The 15,682-nt window shown below is 48.0% G+C and overlaps 6 protein-coding genes across 6 annotated transcripts; 3 read left to right on the plus strand and 3 right to left on the minus strand.

The window, feature by feature from the left end:
- Nucleotides 1-2,989: 2,989 nt before the first annotated feature.
- On the plus strand, nucleotides 2,990-4,110 carry FPSE_03620 (uncharacterized protein; the record flags this gene model as incomplete). Its single annotated transcript, XM_009256739.1, has 4 exons — nucleotides 2,990-3,011; nucleotides 3,071-3,092; nucleotides 3,152-3,647; nucleotides 3,697-4,110. 4 exons carry the CDS (start codon nucleotides 2,990-2,992, stop codon nucleotides 4,108-4,110), a joined length of 954 nt encoding a protein of 317 aa, XP_009255014.1.
- Nucleotides 4,111-4,577: 467 nt separating this feature from the next.
- Nucleotides 4,578-4,931, minus strand: FPSE_03619 (uncharacterized protein; the record flags this gene model as incomplete). Its single annotated transcript, XM_009256738.1, has 3 exons — nucleotides 4,578-4,653; nucleotides 4,703-4,763; nucleotides 4,814-4,931. 3 exons carry the CDS (start codon nucleotides 4,929-4,931, stop codon nucleotides 4,578-4,580), a joined length of 255 nt encoding a protein of 84 aa, XP_009255013.1.
- A 2,545-nt stretch (nucleotides 4,932-7,476) lies between these two features.
- On the plus strand, nucleotides 7,477-8,106 carry FPSE_03618 (uncharacterized protein; the record flags this gene model as incomplete). The annotated part of the gene is made up of 3 exons (XM_009256737.1): nucleotides 7,477-7,771; nucleotides 7,900-7,992; nucleotides 8,042-8,106. The coding sequence occupies 3 exons, from the start codon at nucleotides 7,477-7,479 to the stop codon at nucleotides 8,104-8,106; spliced, it is 453 nt and encodes a 150-aa protein (XP_009255012.1).
- Nucleotides 8,107-8,765: 659 nt separating this feature from the next.
- Nucleotides 8,766-9,399, minus strand: FPSE_03617 (uncharacterized protein; the record flags this gene model as incomplete). Its single annotated transcript, XM_009256736.1, has 3 exons — nucleotides 8,766-8,894; nucleotides 8,953-9,118; nucleotides 9,179-9,399. The coding sequence occupies 3 exons, from the start codon at nucleotides 9,397-9,399 to the stop codon at nucleotides 8,766-8,768; spliced, it is 516 nt and encodes a 171-aa protein (XP_009255011.1).
- A 3,158-nt stretch (nucleotides 9,400-12,557) lies between these two features.
- On the minus strand, nucleotides 12,558-13,589 carry FPSE_03616 (uncharacterized protein; the record flags this gene model as incomplete). Its single annotated transcript, XM_009256735.1, has 5 exons — nucleotides 12,558-12,944; nucleotides 13,001-13,213; nucleotides 13,266-13,360; nucleotides 13,458-13,517; nucleotides 13,583-13,589. The coding sequence occupies 5 exons, from the start codon at nucleotides 13,587-13,589 to the stop codon at nucleotides 12,558-12,560; spliced, it is 762 nt and encodes a 253-aa protein (XP_009255010.1).
- Nucleotides 13,590-14,494: 905 nt separating this feature from the next.
- Nucleotides 14,495-15,604, plus strand: FPSE_03615 (uncharacterized protein; the record flags this gene model as incomplete). Its single annotated transcript, XM_009256734.1, has 1 exon — nucleotides 14,495-15,604. One exon carries the CDS (start codon nucleotides 14,495-14,497, stop codon nucleotides 15,602-15,604), a length of 1,110 nt encoding a protein of 369 aa, XP_009255009.1.
- Between the last annotated feature and the right edge of the window lie 78 nt (nucleotides 15,605-15,682).

Genomic DNA, 15,682 nt, shown 5'->3' on the forward strand with positions numbered 1-15,682 from the left:
GGGCCTCATTCCTGGATGCATATCCCCACATCGAATCTGTCGGCTATGCGCTGCAGCACATGGTTGACCGAATCGCAGCATTTTGTGGCTTCGACGGCACATGCAGCTCCCCCCCTTCGGTCTGCACCACAAACGCCCCCTGAACCGTGTTGTCGGTGATATATATGGGGATTAAATCCCTCGAAATCTTGACCGGTTGCTAAACAGTTTGGCAAATCAATGTCCATGCTGACCAAGACTAACGGCTTGCTGCATGATCGCAAGGTTGTACCTCATACCCCAAGCTTTTGCGACAAACTAGGTCTTTGAAAAAAGCGACTTTGGCTCAATTCACGCAGATTTGCGGGTAGTGACAGAATGCCAGTTCTCAAACAGAATTGCTATTGCGTGCATATCTAATTAGGTGCAGCAAGCATGAGATGAGACTGCTTACCCAACGCCCCTTTGGGAGGATATCCTGGAAAGTATTGATTGGGTGGGTGGGACATGTCGTCTTTGAGAACTAGAAGGGCTATGCGCCGTAAAATATCAGCTCAAGCCTTGTCTGTAATAGCAACGAGGCGTCGAATGGCGAAACTTTCCCATTTTGTGTGGAACTGCCTATATTGAAGCCTTGATATAGTGATTATTGTTAGCAATATGCTCCTTTGCTGATGTGTAGTTTCAGAGTGCAAGAGTCCATGGGGAGGAATACGGTCTTGGCTATTATGTAATGTCTGCCCCGTCTCTTACATGGTGCAACCTCCCGATGACCTTCGGGCCTGTTCAGCCGGCATCATTTGCAAGTTGACCGACTTTCCTTATTCTGACCGCGCCCATGGTTATTTGATGCGTCGGACGGTTCTCAAAGGTCATCCCGTAAAAAGACCAAATATATGAGGCCACGACATCGTTCTTCAACATGCCACCTTGTACACCCATCAACAACCTGACCGGTCAAGGCACAATTGTTGACTGTCGGTCAAGCTAACAACAAGAATAATAAGAGAGGGACCATGATTCTGCGGTAGTTTTTGATACGCAGAGAGGCATGCACCTTGTCTCTAGCTTTGCCTTTTTGTGTTACCCTCTACTTCTTCAAAGCCGCTATACCAAGCATAGAGTCTTTTCCACACCAACAAGTTGTTATAGATGAAGTCAAGGTCCGAGCAACATTGACCAATCTCAGCCTTTTGATCGATCGATACCCAGTCTGGCCTCTGCTCGGCTTAAAAGCTCGGCAATAAGAAAATACTGCTCAAAGTCTGACCACCACACTTTGTAAATTCGGACTATTTCAGGGTGTGGTAAGGCGTGCGATATCCGCTAGAAAGGTAGAGTGATCAAAGATAAGAAGCTCGAGATGTAGATCCTGGGGACGTTGCACGAATGCTCTTGCAGGTTCTTTTGCGGATGTGACATAATGTTATCTGTCTCAATGTTCGAGGCCATGCACATTCAGCCCTCAACCCATGAGGTGCATTTGATGACGTCTAAGCTCATCAAAAGCTTGTCAGATGACCTTGACGAAGAATAGGGCGTGTCTGTTGCCAATCAAACGCCATATGATGTTCGTGTCGTTATCTCCGTGCAAGCCAGGTCAGCTTTAGGCAATAGAAATTGGCAATGAAGAAGCAATACAGGTAATCTGCTCAGATTGTGGCATATATCGCTGGTGTCTCGACGTTGGTGTCTCGAATATGCTGCGATACCTGGCTCGGTGAGCTGGGGTAGAGAAAATGCCAACCTATGGCAGCAAGTTGAAAGGAAGGGTCACTGGCGCCTTCTGTCGTTCGTAACGATAGCACAACACCAAAGTGGGAAGAAAAAGACAGGATTATGAGTTCTCGAATATGACATGTTTGAATGTCTCAAAACTTCCGAAAGACCGGGGTCAAGAAGTCGTATTGAGATTTGCAACGGCGTTGCACGACATCTGGACCTGCGTTTGTAATATTGCTGTTGAATGATCTGATAACCGAGGACTGTTTGAAATTGGCAAAGTTGGAGTGTGCCGTTCTTCAAAAAGAATGCAGTGTGATGACTCCTGATTGCCGGCCCTCTCCGCATAGCTCACCAAGAGAAGTTAAGCAGTGAATCAGCCATGAATATTGATCTGCTTGATAAAATAACCACACTTGAGGCTAGATGGGACTGCAGATCCTGGTATTCTTCTTTTTGCCGAAGACGAAAGCGTCTGGGAGCGTAGCTGTGATTGAGTCGGGCACTGGTAAGGCCACTTATCATTATTGCAAAGTCATATCACTGACAGTGCCTGACGATAACGACAATACGCGTTCGGGATGAACGACATATTCGGTGCGGTGTTGCTGTGCTGCAGAGACGGGTGATGGCATGGGCGAAACTTCGATGAGCCCGTGTGACTGGTTACACAACACATGCCTCTGACACAATGACGCCCTTTGTGTACGAGCAACGTTTCTATTTCGCTCGAGACAACCCTGCAAACCATTCTCTATTTTCGTCGCATGACTGCTGGTCAATTAATGGATTTTCGTTCACGGCATGTTGCACTTGCACTTGCACTTGCACTTGCACTTGCACTTGCACTTGCACTTGCACTTGCACTTGCACCGGAACGAGTGCATAGGGTAGCATCTGATATGTTGGAGGGAAACCGAATAGCACGTATATGTAAACTTGAACTTGAAGAGTTTTGTTTCCTTGCCTAGTACGTCGGTATGGAAGAAATGAATATCCTGTATGTTTTTAAAAAGACCAGACGATGGTTACAGATCATGTCATGGTAGGTAGGGCAGGAACAACTGGTCGTTGGGACCGTACTCGATACATGCATAACCCGTTTACTGCATCACACTCCGCGTTCTCGTGCGCTACGCTTCGCGGTCGGAGTTGGGTAGTTAGGAATTAGGAACAGATCCAGCTGTATTTTGCTTTATTTCTTAGCCAGCCTCTTCTAATAAAAGGTCCCTTGCGGACTTGTTCTACCATGAGCTGAGCTCGAAGCGACTGATTTCTCAACTTCAAAATGTCTGTCATTCTCTGCACAGGTAAATGCGACATCTTCATCGTCACAACTCCCATTCATTCAAGCTAACCCATGTCGCAGCTGGATATGATCATACTATTAGGTTCGAATGCGACGCGCCTCTCTGGTCCAGCTCACAATTGACTAACCCTGTACTTTAAGATTCTGGGAAGCTTTATCGGGTATCTGTTCACGAACAATCCAACATCCCGACTCCCAGGTAAATCGCCTCTGCATCTCCCCTGACAAGCGGTACCTTGCCGCCGCTGGCCACCACACCGTTAAGCTCTACGATATTAAATCGACGAACCCGAACCCGCTCTTGACGTTCGAGGGACATACCGGCAACATCACGGGCGTGGCCTTTCACTGCGAGGGGAAATGGATGGTTACTAGCTCCGAAGACGGCACTGTCAAAATATGGGAAACCAGGACTGGCACAATTCAGCGAAGTTATAATCATGGCTGCCCAGCGAACGATGTCGTAATCCACCCGAATCAGGGTGAGATAATCAGTTGCGACAGGTCGGGAAGTGTTAGGGTGTGGGATTTGGCCGAGAACAATTGTTCCCATGAGCTCATCCCAGAGGAAGACGTCTCAGTCTCTAGCGTCACCGTAGCCAGCGATGGTTCCCTACTATGCGCCGCCAATAATGCCGTAAGTACCAGTGAGGATACCTAGGTTCTATATCTAACCATTTTGCCAGGGCAACGTATTTGTGTGGAATCTTATCCAGAGTTTCGATCGCACACAGCTTGTCCCTGTCACCCACTTTAACGCCCACAAGGAATACATCACTCGCATCCTACTATCACCGGATGTCAAGAAGCTCGCGACCTGCAGCGCAGACCACACAGCCAAGATTTGGGAAGTCAAGAACATCGAGCCCACCCCAGACCAGGAGCCCAAGCCTTATCCTTTAGAGGCCACCCTCACCGGTCACCAGCGCTGGGTATGGGACTGCGCTTTTAGCGCCGACTCGGCGTACCTGGTAACTGCCTGCTCTGATCACTACGCACGACTATGGGAGCTGCACAGTCAGCAAATCATTCGACAGTATAACGGACACCACAGAGGCGCCGTTTGTGTTGCTCTTAATGATTACTCAGAAACACGGTAATGTGGTTACATGGGGATGATATAGGACTATATTCAAGCCTACGGCTGGCGGGAGAATGGCGTTGGATCGATGGTTGCATGCTGTTTCGGATATTATACTTTTATGGTTTGTAAACTTCATAGACAGGCGTATGTCCTTAACCGCGAAGTGAATACATGAGTGTACCAATCTGACTGTCCCCGTCTAATCATATGACTGGCAAGACACTTCTGAGCTTGATAAAGAATAGTAGTAATATTTAAAGTAGCACCCCAGAACTCCCTCCAAGCATATCACCGCCAAGCTACAGCAGGACTTTAGGTTGGAGTGATATTCTCAAGACATTCCAGTTGTTCATCACATGAGAAGACAAAAAGTAGTGTGATAGTATCAATTCATGTTTGCCTCGAGACCTGAGTAACTCCTGGCCTTTCATAAATACGGGTGGTAATTACATCGTTTGCTAGAGACGGAAAGCATCAAACTCCTTAAAAATCCTCCTTGTCGAGACGCTCCTGGGCATTCTTCTTAGCCTCGTCAGAGACATTGGGGTTGTTCAGAGTACTGGATCGTTGTCAGTTGTCAGTCAAGTATAGTAGACCATGTAACTCACGCCTTGAGGCCACCAGCAACGTTGTTGGGGTTTTTCTCCTTGTTTTCATCGGCACCAGCAACTGTAAATGTCAGACAAACTTCTCGTAGTGTTCTGAAGGGTGGATCTCACCATCGCCGCCGTTGAACTCGTTCTCAAGGACCTGGCGGGAGTGCTCCTTGGCCTCTTCGGAAACGTTGGGGTTGTTGATAGTAGCCTTGTGGCCGCCGGCGATCTGAGCGTCAGTCATTTTGAAGGTGTTGAGTTGGTAAAAGGATGGAGGTTTCTTGTGGTAGCTGTTGCTTGAGAGTTGTGTTGATGATGAGAATAAGCCGAGTTGGGGGACGAGACGAGGGATCTTATAGCTGTTTCTTCACACATTTACTCTCTGATCGCCGATTTCCGAGCCAACAATCACAAAACCAGAGATCACCTCATCGATGGGATCGATGACCTTTTCGATGCGCCAGTCTCTCCTCGCTGCATTGTTGTCGTTGGCAAGCTGCTTCCCCGGAGCCAGCTTGCATGATTGATCAACATATCCGGTAGCACAGATTGCTTCCAGCAAGCGGTTGGGAAGGTATTGCTTCTCGACTGGTGACGTGTAGACTGCTCATTGTGAGACTTATACAGGGGGTTCACACGGGCAACTGCTTGATCCTGGTGTTGAAGCATGATGAGCAAACTATCTACCACTGATATCAATTACTGTCAGGAACAAAGAGTCGGAGCAAAATTTCCAGACAATATTGGCTCGATCGATGCAGAAATCTGATCTGATCAAGTGCAAATATCAGCCCTACATCAATTTCCCCTGCAGATCATTCACAATGATGAAAGGAATTTGCTTACATGTCGGCTTTATAGATATCCATATCAGAAGTTGATCAAACTGAACACTCACAATTGCGCACTTGGATATCGAATTGTCTTTGAATCAAAAGTCATGACGCATCAATTATGCCTTGCAGATATTTGTTCCAACAGGCCAGCAAACAGTCACGGAATCTAGGCTAACGTCTTCATGTCGTAATTCCGGGATCAAAAGCAAACAAAAGGGAGAAGATGGCCTGTGTTAGCTCGATGAATCATTGACGCGGATAATGACATCAAGATGTTAGGGGCTCGAAGCTGATCGCAAAAACAACGCGAGGTCCCGTGAAAGAATGGGATATGTACAAGCTTGTCGCAAACATTTCTTCAAAATACTATTTGATCGTCATGTTTAGTTCGAAGCTAGACTAGCTGGCTGTTGGTATTGGATCTTGGGCTTCTCTGGTCTACGAAAGCACTCGACTTATCTTGAGTATAGCAAGCTACTTTGGGCAGCAGACAAGTTGGCCTCCTAAGTCTTAGGGTGCAAAAATAAATAGTCTAAGAAGCCTGGTCTAAGTAGCATAACCTGACCTGCTAATTTCGTCTCTTATGCTTCCAGCAACCAATTTGTCTGATACCCCGAGGGCAAGCAATATTACATACTTTGACGAGCAATCATCAACGTGAGAGGAATGTGTAGGATTTGATGAGATGAATCGGCATTGTGACAAATTCGGGAACTTTCACCAATTCTGCCGATCACCTCCGTGATTCTGCCAGCCTCATGGTTGGTCGAGGGTAAATTGATTGTTAATCAACCTGCATGATCGACAAAATAGTCGGCAGTATACATTTCGGACATATCCGTCAAAATAAAGCAAAAAAGATCATCACTAACATCGAATTTGACCGATGGCAGCCGATTTGTTCGCAGAATATGGCAATCCGAAGCTGAGACATCAAATCGATGATCAAACAGTACTGCATTTTGTGTCGTTGAGCTCACAGATGACTCTGAAACCTGCAAACCAATTAAAATGCGTACCAGCAATGCGCATCGATCCGAAACTTTGACGAAACCACTGGTAACGACATCAACTGGCCACACTCTATTCTGCTCTGCAGTAGCGGACCCGGTTGTTGTATGGCAGCGAGACATTCTGTGACGATCCATCTTAATGTATCGGCGTGTCCGCGTCAAAGTAGACGAACCATGGGAAATCGACGACATTTGAGCGGCTCTTGGAGAAGTTCTCAATAGACGCACTACTGTCTCGAACTGGGTCCCTCCTTTCAGGGTTCACGATGATCAAGGGAGGCAGGAGGCCAACGACGGTCGTCTATGGCTGGCCTGCAAATGACGTCGCATCAGAACTTAAATCGAGTCTCCATACCCAGCTGGACAGGGATTACTGCCAAGAAGCACCGAGTGACCGGGTCGACATGTGGGTAATCTTTTACCTCCGTAGCGGTGACGGTGAATAAACGATGGATGGATGAGAAGAGAAGTTGAATAATAGCCCGAAAGGTCGCTTGTCAGCGCGGGAGTGCGGCTAAAAGCACTGACCATGCGGGGACGTAGACTAAGCGAAGCGAAGCGACCTAAGCCACCCACCAACTGGCAGCCCCTAGCCCCCTAGCAAAAGCCCCCTGTAATAATAGCGTTCTCAGTGGATAGAAATCCCCTAGGGCGAGGCTGAGTTGACGACCCCCGCCAGCCACGTTGACGCCTTCGCCTCCAGTAATATTTTTAGAAAGCACTTCTTCTGCCAGACTCTGCCCTTGGTCTCAATCTAAACCTCCACACAACCATCTTGTCCGACTTCTCATAGGCTTCGCAGGGCTGATCTGTGAGATCTTTTTTTGTTAAACAAACGCACGAGCCTCGTGTTCACTGCCCTATTACGTTCACTCCTCTTTTTGTGGTCCGAAAGTCTCCAAAAGTCTAGACCGCACCAAAGCTTGGTTGTATCACCATCATGATGGAATCTGCAGATGAGAAGCCGCCAGTCTTGAATTATATCCTCAGCTTTATTCTAGTAGGCCTTGCATGGGGCTTTACGACCCCTTTCATCCGGCGCGCCGCACAATCGCATAATCCACCTGCTCATCCTGTACTCGGGAGCCCATCTGTCCAGTCTAGCTGGCTCAAGTCCAAGGTCTACGGTGCCTTCTTTGGTGTCGTCGACTTGTTGAAGAACCCTCGCTATGCAATCCCGTTGGTTCTTAACCTTACGGGAAGTGTGTGGTTCTTCCTGCTCATTGGACAGGCTGGTAAGTTTATGCTTTGTAGTCTCACTTGTCAAGCAAGTGCTTGTCAGGGGGTGTCGATCGCCTGCGGATAGACTACCCATTGACACTTCGCCACGCCGAGGGCTTAATTACTAATGACGTCTCTCCAGAACTAAGCTTGACGGTTCCTATTGTAAATACATTGGCGTTTGTCTTTACCGTTCTTGGTGACTGGTATGTTGATGGTAAAGTTATCAGTAAAGGTAGGTCTAGATTGCTGAAGCCGTGATATGAAACTAATGATCACTTTAGATACCGCTGCTGGGATGGCTCTAATGTTGGTCGGAATTGGCTTGTGTGTTCAAAGTAAGCGTTAGTAGAATAGCATCCATAGAAATTATACGTAACCTGATGTAGATTAGTAGTTAAACATACATGCTCCTATCATCAGGTTGCACCATTCGGATTGGTTACCAGCGATTGTAACAATATGCACAAGAGACTCCACTTCGGTAGGTACCTCTCTACAAGATTCTTACTAGTGAACAAAGACAATTGTAGAAATCGAGATAATTGAGAGAAAGTGTTGTAATAATAGTCAATTGATTCATCTGCTCCAGGCAGTTCAAAGGAGCCCAGCCCCATCAACCTCGAATACCTAGGCCCTGTCCTAACAAGGAGGATACTCTCCCTCTATCTAAGGTGTAGCTTATGCTAGAAACTTCATGCTGTACCGTTTATAACAAGCATGTAATGAAAACCATGACTCGTAAGGTCATGTAAGTAAAAGAAACAAACTGGTTTATCCTTTGCGCAAAAAATCATACCCCAAGCCGCAACTCTCCCCCTTGAATGGTTCGGTCGTCAAAATGGTTCGTCAAGAATCGTAGAAGTAGTAAGGGAAAGAATCTCATGATTAGCGTAGACGCGGGCGTTTTCTTTGGTGTTTTCGTTTTCGTCTCTCGTTCGTCACAATTGTTGCTCATGGGGTATCGTAGATCGTAGTCGCTTTTTTGTTGTCTCCCTTGTTCTCAGCTCACCTGCGTGCTCGGAGCCAGCGTAGCACACTTCGGAGACTGGGATCTTCGGCCGTCCAGCGGCCCATCTGCTCATCCGAGGCCTTGAGCTCGTTGTAGATTACTTCGTCAACGACTGCTGAGAGCTCCTGTAGTAATAGTCAGTAAGGGGATACTCTAGATATAAGCAGAAAGGGGTTGTCGTACTGCTCGCAGCTGCTGGTCGCACGCTCGGAATTGAGATTGGTTTCTAGAGTTGGGTACGCCGCCCTGCAGCACCTGGCTTCTATATTCGACCCATCGTTGTGCCGCTGCCTGTCGGAGATAGATCTTTTGGCCTTCGTGCCGTCTCGAGTACGCGTCCAGGAGTACCCTTTAGGTTGTTAGTACTTGGTTATTGAGATTAGTGTCCAAATTGACAAGGAAGACATACTGCTTGAGCTCGGCCTTCATCTGCTCCTGCTCGCCTCCAGGGGGATTAGGTACACTGGTGTCTGCACCACATTCCAGAATATGTTGACCGTCCAGTGCACATTGTCGAAGAGCTGCCCAGCCTTCGGTGTAGTAGTCTGCCGTGTCCACGGGGTCGACTGGTGCCGCAGCTATGTAGTATTGCAGTGTTCGGAAATCAGAGAGAACTTCAGCAACTCGCATGGTGCGGAATTCGTTTACTGCAAAGAGAAGAAGAACTCGTGTGTCAGTTTCCCGGGTCTGGTGTGATGTAGAGTTGCCAATTGACATTTGTTGGTAGTTGTCAAGGGGGCCAGATTTAACTTACATCCGTCCATAATTTCCCGTGTTATTTTATTACAGGATACGTTTGTAAAGTCAAGAAGTGACCAGGCTAGCTGAGACACAATTGGTGATGAGATCGAAGGTAGTAGATAGAATCGTTTGGCTTTAATGGAAAGCAAATTTGATCCGAGTTGGAATGAAGTTGGCGACGGGAAAGTTTGATAGGAGAAATAGGTAAGGAAATATTATAGAGAAGTTGTCATGTCGATCACTTGGTAGAACAGTTGAGAGAAGCCGGCCTTTCAATGCTTGGTTGACTGAACAAACAATCGACCATCCGCCAGAACTGGGCATCCTTTTTGTATATCGTGATGGTGTTCGAAGGCCTCCCAGTTTCTCCATCAAGAGACAAGAGCAAGAGTTGAAAGAAGCTCTTGGTCCAGAAAAGTCTCCATCTTCGTTAGCCCGACTACCTAACTGACACCGTACAGTAGCTCAAGCTTGCCAAATGTAATGTCGTGCTCCACCAACGGGAGCGAACGGCTACTAGATCCAAGGGGGGATACCACCCGAACGTCAAGGACCACCCCTCTCTCTTCCACATGAGAGGCTCGGCATTTAGAGCCAGCCTTCTGAGACAGAAGCCATAGGCCACCAGTGGGCGTGCCATGATGAGCCTCCACCCTATCCCTATCCCAAGCTCAACATGAACGACCCTGGGCCAGCTGGTGGCAAAGGCTAGTGTCGTCGAATCGAACTCAAGTTCGAAGCTTGACCCTCAGCCCTACCCCTACAGTACCCCTGGGCGCATGTATGCAGACAGCGATGCACCATGCAGGACCAGGACCCGGAGAATGTAGAGCCCCATGTATGTGGCACGTCATGAGCATGGTGCAGGAGATAGGTAATGGGATGGATCATGTTGAGGGCCAGAGAGAGAGAGAGAGGGTGGTGGCTGTCAACAGTGGGTGTGCATCTTTTTTCCAGCCACACCCGGTTGTGTCCCCCTGATAGGGACGAGCATCCGGGATGTCCAAGAGACTTCTGTTAGACTCGGCTGGCACCAAGATGTATGTTCTCTACCAAAAGCGAACGACGTGGGTCACTATCAAAAATTGGTCAGCGGACTAAAAGATCCTAAAAAGCATCTTTGTCCGAGCGAGCAAAGTGAAAAAAAAAAAAACATGCTGGATTATACGCTAAGAAACTCCCAAGAGACTTTTGTTTCTGCAGGGGGTTTTGGACAGTCCAAAAAAAGAGACAGAGTAAAAAAGGCTGGATACTCCATACACGGCCTGGCAAGTCATGTAAAACAAAAGAGACGGTCAGAGGGTCAGAGTATAGTCAGAGAGGATAGCAAGCAGAATGTGTATAGGCAAGTAGTCAGAATAGCGCAGGTGGAAACAGGTGGATTTCCTAGGATAGGTCGGCTCAGCTATCCATGAGCCACCCACTAGTTTCTCCCAGATAGGAAACGCGCTGTAGTTCCGTCGGGCCAGCGCGGCCAATAGGCGCGCGGATACTGCTCTAGCAACTGTCCGGGGCGAGCTGATGGCTGGAAACGGTCAAGTTTACCAGCATGAGGCCGTCTGAAATGCAACCCAAAGAATGCCATCAACGAATTACTCAGGTACTGACTTGTCCTGTATATTGCAAATTTCCAGGCTGAGTCAATCACGGCGATGCCGATAGACATTTTGGCAAGCAATCAAGGAAACAATATTCATGTCGCATACCAAAAATGATCTCACCAAGTCGGCGACTGACATGCCAGATTAGGTGGGTAGGATAATACTAGTAATACCCGATGCTGATAATCAAGTCAGATCTGAAACCAGGATATGGCATGACATGCAACACTGCTTACCTTGGTCGGGAATGATTGTCCAGCTCGTCCAGGTTTATTTCATCCCAACAAGGCTTATTACAGCCATTGCAGAGACATCGTAAGTGTGATTCATCTCTTTTGGGCCAAGAACCATGGAGTTGACTACCTACAGTAAAAACACGAGCAATATGTGGCGTCACACTCTCTCTATTCTCTGCATGACGCTGCTTCAAGGCCGCTGAACTGGTCTCGGGTGCTATTCAACTGTCGCTAACGTTAGTCTGCGAACTTTCCATCGTTCGCCTTCTCAACGTTCGCCTCCCCCATCGTCTTTGACACGAACTCATCCGCTTCCCGCTCCCGCTCCCACTTCAAAAAGTGACTTCATTGACGATAGTTTGGCCCTGTTGTTGGATTGGTCCTTGCATGTATTTCTTGCCATTCCCTTGGAGGCTCAAACGGGAGCTTGCCATAGGTACTAGCCAGCCATCTAGAATTCAAGGTCATCCCCCGTCGTGCCAGGGACACCCCTGCATAGATCCGATCGACTGGAAGGATGGCTTTCAGATGAAGTCTAACAAGCCTCTTTTCCACTCATACGATGCCAAAAAATGTATGACAACATGGAAGAAACATTGAAATACCAATTAAGAATTACTTTGAACAAGTCTATCATCCAATCTGGACCAAAATTAGAACTAAGCTACCTACGGTAACATTCCTTGCATAGTCGAGTAAAAGTGTTGGCTGCAAGCCGCATCCTTATTTGCGCCTGTTCCTAATTAGTCTCACAATGGAGAAATATTGAGAAAATATTAGTGTTGTCAACAGCCTACTAGCACGGCACAGCATGACCCACAACCACCTGGCATGTTCTGTTCTAGCCCCCTCGTGGGCTTTTGTCTTGGTTAGTCGCTTGGCGCGAGGCATACTCGTCCTCGATTGGGTCATCAGGCGCGCAGGTGTCAGTTGGCCAGATGGAAGAAGTTCATCATTTCTATTGCACATGGTTAGGACGGCTAGTGACACACTGGATTGGACCCGCGGCCACGACGGCATCCAAGTTCCTGATCTTGATAACCCATCCCCCTGCATTGGCCTTGTGATCCATGCTCTTGGGAACAGCACGCCGTCCCTGCTACAGCCCGCGAATCAAACCTCTAATCCCTCGCGACAAAGAGCACCGACCTTTCCACTGTCGCAGACTGGCAATGTTTCATGCATGTTCCATATCATTCTCTCCACTTGTTCAGTCCTTCTCTGCAATAGCTTGTAATCGGTCGTCAATCTCGTCCTCAGTCAACGTTCTGAAGCCCGAGTGGGTTCCCTCTTGACCATCAGGTCGGGGACCACCCACGATACCAATCTCGATCTCCCCCTTCTTGAAATCCATGCTCAGAACTGTGCTCAATGTCGTGATGGCAAGCTCAACAACCTCCTCCCAAGAACCCTCCGCATGTTCCTTGTTGCGGAGCTTCTTCTCAAGGTGGTTCAGCGCCTCCTGTTGCTTTGGGCCAGCCGCAGTTCCCTTGTAACCAATGTAGTATCCAGCAGGGTCGCACTTGAACAGTTGGGGGCCGTATTCCGAATCGAGCGAGATCAGTGTGGTCGCAACGCCGTAAGGTCGCATGTAAGCCTGGTACCAAGTCAGTTTGTGGTTGGCTAAAATACTTATGATTATACGATGCTTACCCGCTGAGTGTAGACTTGGCTGATGTTGGCAAGGCGCTTGGCCAGAGCATCAGCTGGCATCTCATAACCGTACTTGTATCGAAACTCGGCAGCCTCGCCCTGAGCTCTTTGAGCGAAAGCTCGGGCATCCGCGATGGATCCTGTGATGACGCAACCGACCGAGGGAGAGAGCTGGAAGATGTGGGTGACGGAAGCAGGGTCCATGAGCTTGTCCTGTGATCTGAATTAGTACCCATCATGAAGACTCCATCACTCTTATACATACGGGAACCTTCTTCTGAGACAAGACCACAGCACAGTCCTTGCCCCTCACACCGACAGACATAATGTTGGCCGCTGTGATCGCCTTGAAGGCGTACTCTGTTTAATCATGTCAGTCTCAATTCCAGTTGTCCGTCAACGTCATCGGTCAAGGAAGTATCGTGGGGTATGGTTTTAAGATTCGGGATTCGCATACCAACTTGATAAAGCCGACCATTGTCAGCAAAGATGGTAATGTGTCGATCGTATGCGCCGGCTATCGAATTGCATGTTAGCTTGGAGATACAGCGGATGGATTGTACATCAGCATGAGGTACGTACCCGACATTGTGAGGGATTCGTGGGGTTGATGTTGGAAATCGGTTTAAATTAGAAAGCGAAGCTCAAAAAGAACTTGTTTAGTTCCAGATGAGGGGATATCGAGGTGATGGGTTGACGTTGTGGAGGTCGAGGGGAGCTATGGCGGGTTGAGATAGTCGACGCGTTGGCAGGAGCTTGCCTAGAGCATGAGGCAACGGAAGCTCAATGGAAGGCTGAGTTGGTGCCTCGTTGATATTATGTAATCCTCAGGCAGGTGTAGGGTGACACAAACGACGGACACTGTAATGGCGACTAGAAAGCAGTGTAATTAGTGATTGGCAATCTCAATCTACTTGAAAAGCTTCAACGCTCTTAAAGCCTATAGCGCAATCCATTGCAACTTCATTTCAATAGAACCAAGTATTTTCCATCAACGAGTACTATAAATAAATGCACCTTCTTAAGCTACGTATAATTATGTCTCCTCAGAGCTCCCCACCCTTATCGTTATCTACCATAATCGTCATGATAAGGTCCACTTTCGATAATTCTCAAGATCCATTCAGAAAAAAAGTTACTGCTAACATCCAATCCAGAAGATCCGGCCCGCAACAACACGACTTTGCATATCTTCTTCTGCACTTGCGCTACGCTAAGAAGAGGATCCTGCAGCCATTGACAACTCACAGTCCCTCTCTATTCTCTGCGCCGCTGCCATTGGCTCTTTCAAAGTCAACAGAGAGTCCACCGCTCACCTAGCAGCAAGAAGAAAATTCAAGGACCCTTGACAACCGCAGTAAAGATTTGAGAAAGTTGAAGAAAACATAAGAGACAATTGAAGGTTTCAAACTTGAGATTGGAATTACGCATTCTTCTCATCTCTTTCTCATATTACTTCCGTTGTCTACATATCTTCAAAAGCATCATCTCAAAATGTCCGGCCAAGTTCCCGCCTGGAAGAGATTGGGCTTGAAGCTCAAGCAACCGTCTGATGCGCCTGAACCCAGCTTTGGGCACCCAGCCAGCAGCTCAAGCACGCCCATAAAGAGGAAGTTCGACGCCCCGCAACCTTCCAATTCCTCTCAGGCTGCCAAGCGACAGAAGTCTGTGTCTTTTGCTGATGCGCCATCCAACAACAACAACCCCAAATTCTCAAGGACACCGGCAAAGCCCGCTAAGCAGAGCAAGGCCAAGAGCAAGGGACCCGCAAAGAAGCCTAAACCACAGGTTCCCACTGATCTCAAGCCTGCACTCGAATACTTGAGCCTCTGGAAGACGGCTCGCGACAGCTGGAAGTTCAACAAAAACCATCAGTCAAACCTCATCAAGCACGTTTTCGATGCCGATGGAATCCCTGCTTCTGACATTGAAACCTTTTACGACTACATCCAAGACCTGAAGGGTTTCGTGAGAATGCGCCTTCGAGAGAGTGCCTGTGAGGTCAGGGATCAGGATCAATCCGACGGCGCAAAGGCATTCCCCGAAGGAACCAAGGACTTGGAGGCTACTCAGCAACGATATGAAGAGGTCCTCACCAAATATCTGAACCTGCCTGTGGGATCTAAAAGGAAGGGCTTTACTGAGGTGGACTACCTCTCAGATTCAGAAGAGGATGAGGTCATTATCCGACGACTTGTCAAGCGCATGAGAGCAGAGCTTGTCATTGATGAGCTATCTGACAGCGATGAAACTGATGCCACCACCACATCATCTCAGACAGTTACCTCTAGCGAAAACAACGCCACAGCTGCCAAGAACACCGAGAAGAGTGTGAAGCCTGAGGGCGTATCTGGAAAGCGTCGACGAAAGCTCCGCGTGAACGTGGATGACAGTGACTCTAGCAGTTCTGAGTCTGAGTCTGACGACGATGATACCAGCAGCAGCGGAAGTTCATCCTCAGAAGACGAGTCAGAGAAGAAAACGCCCGCAGCTCGAAAGGCTTACCGAAAACCCGGCGAGGAGGACTCGAGTGATTCTTCATCTTCTTCAGACGACGCTAGCTCGGAGGAAGACTCGAGTGACGATGAATCAGACTCCGAATAAGGATTTAATGATACCCTGTTGTTCAGTACATAGGAATGAGGGTTGCCAGATTGGATAGATTGTAAGAACAATTCGAGT

This window comes from Fusarium pseudograminearum, chromosome 1 (genome assembly GCF_000303195.2).
Source record: "Fusarium pseudograminearum CS3096 chromosome 1, whole genome shotgun sequence".
NCBI lineage: Eukaryota > Fungi > Ascomycota > Sordariomycetes > Hypocreales > Nectriaceae > Fusarium > Fusarium pseudograminearum.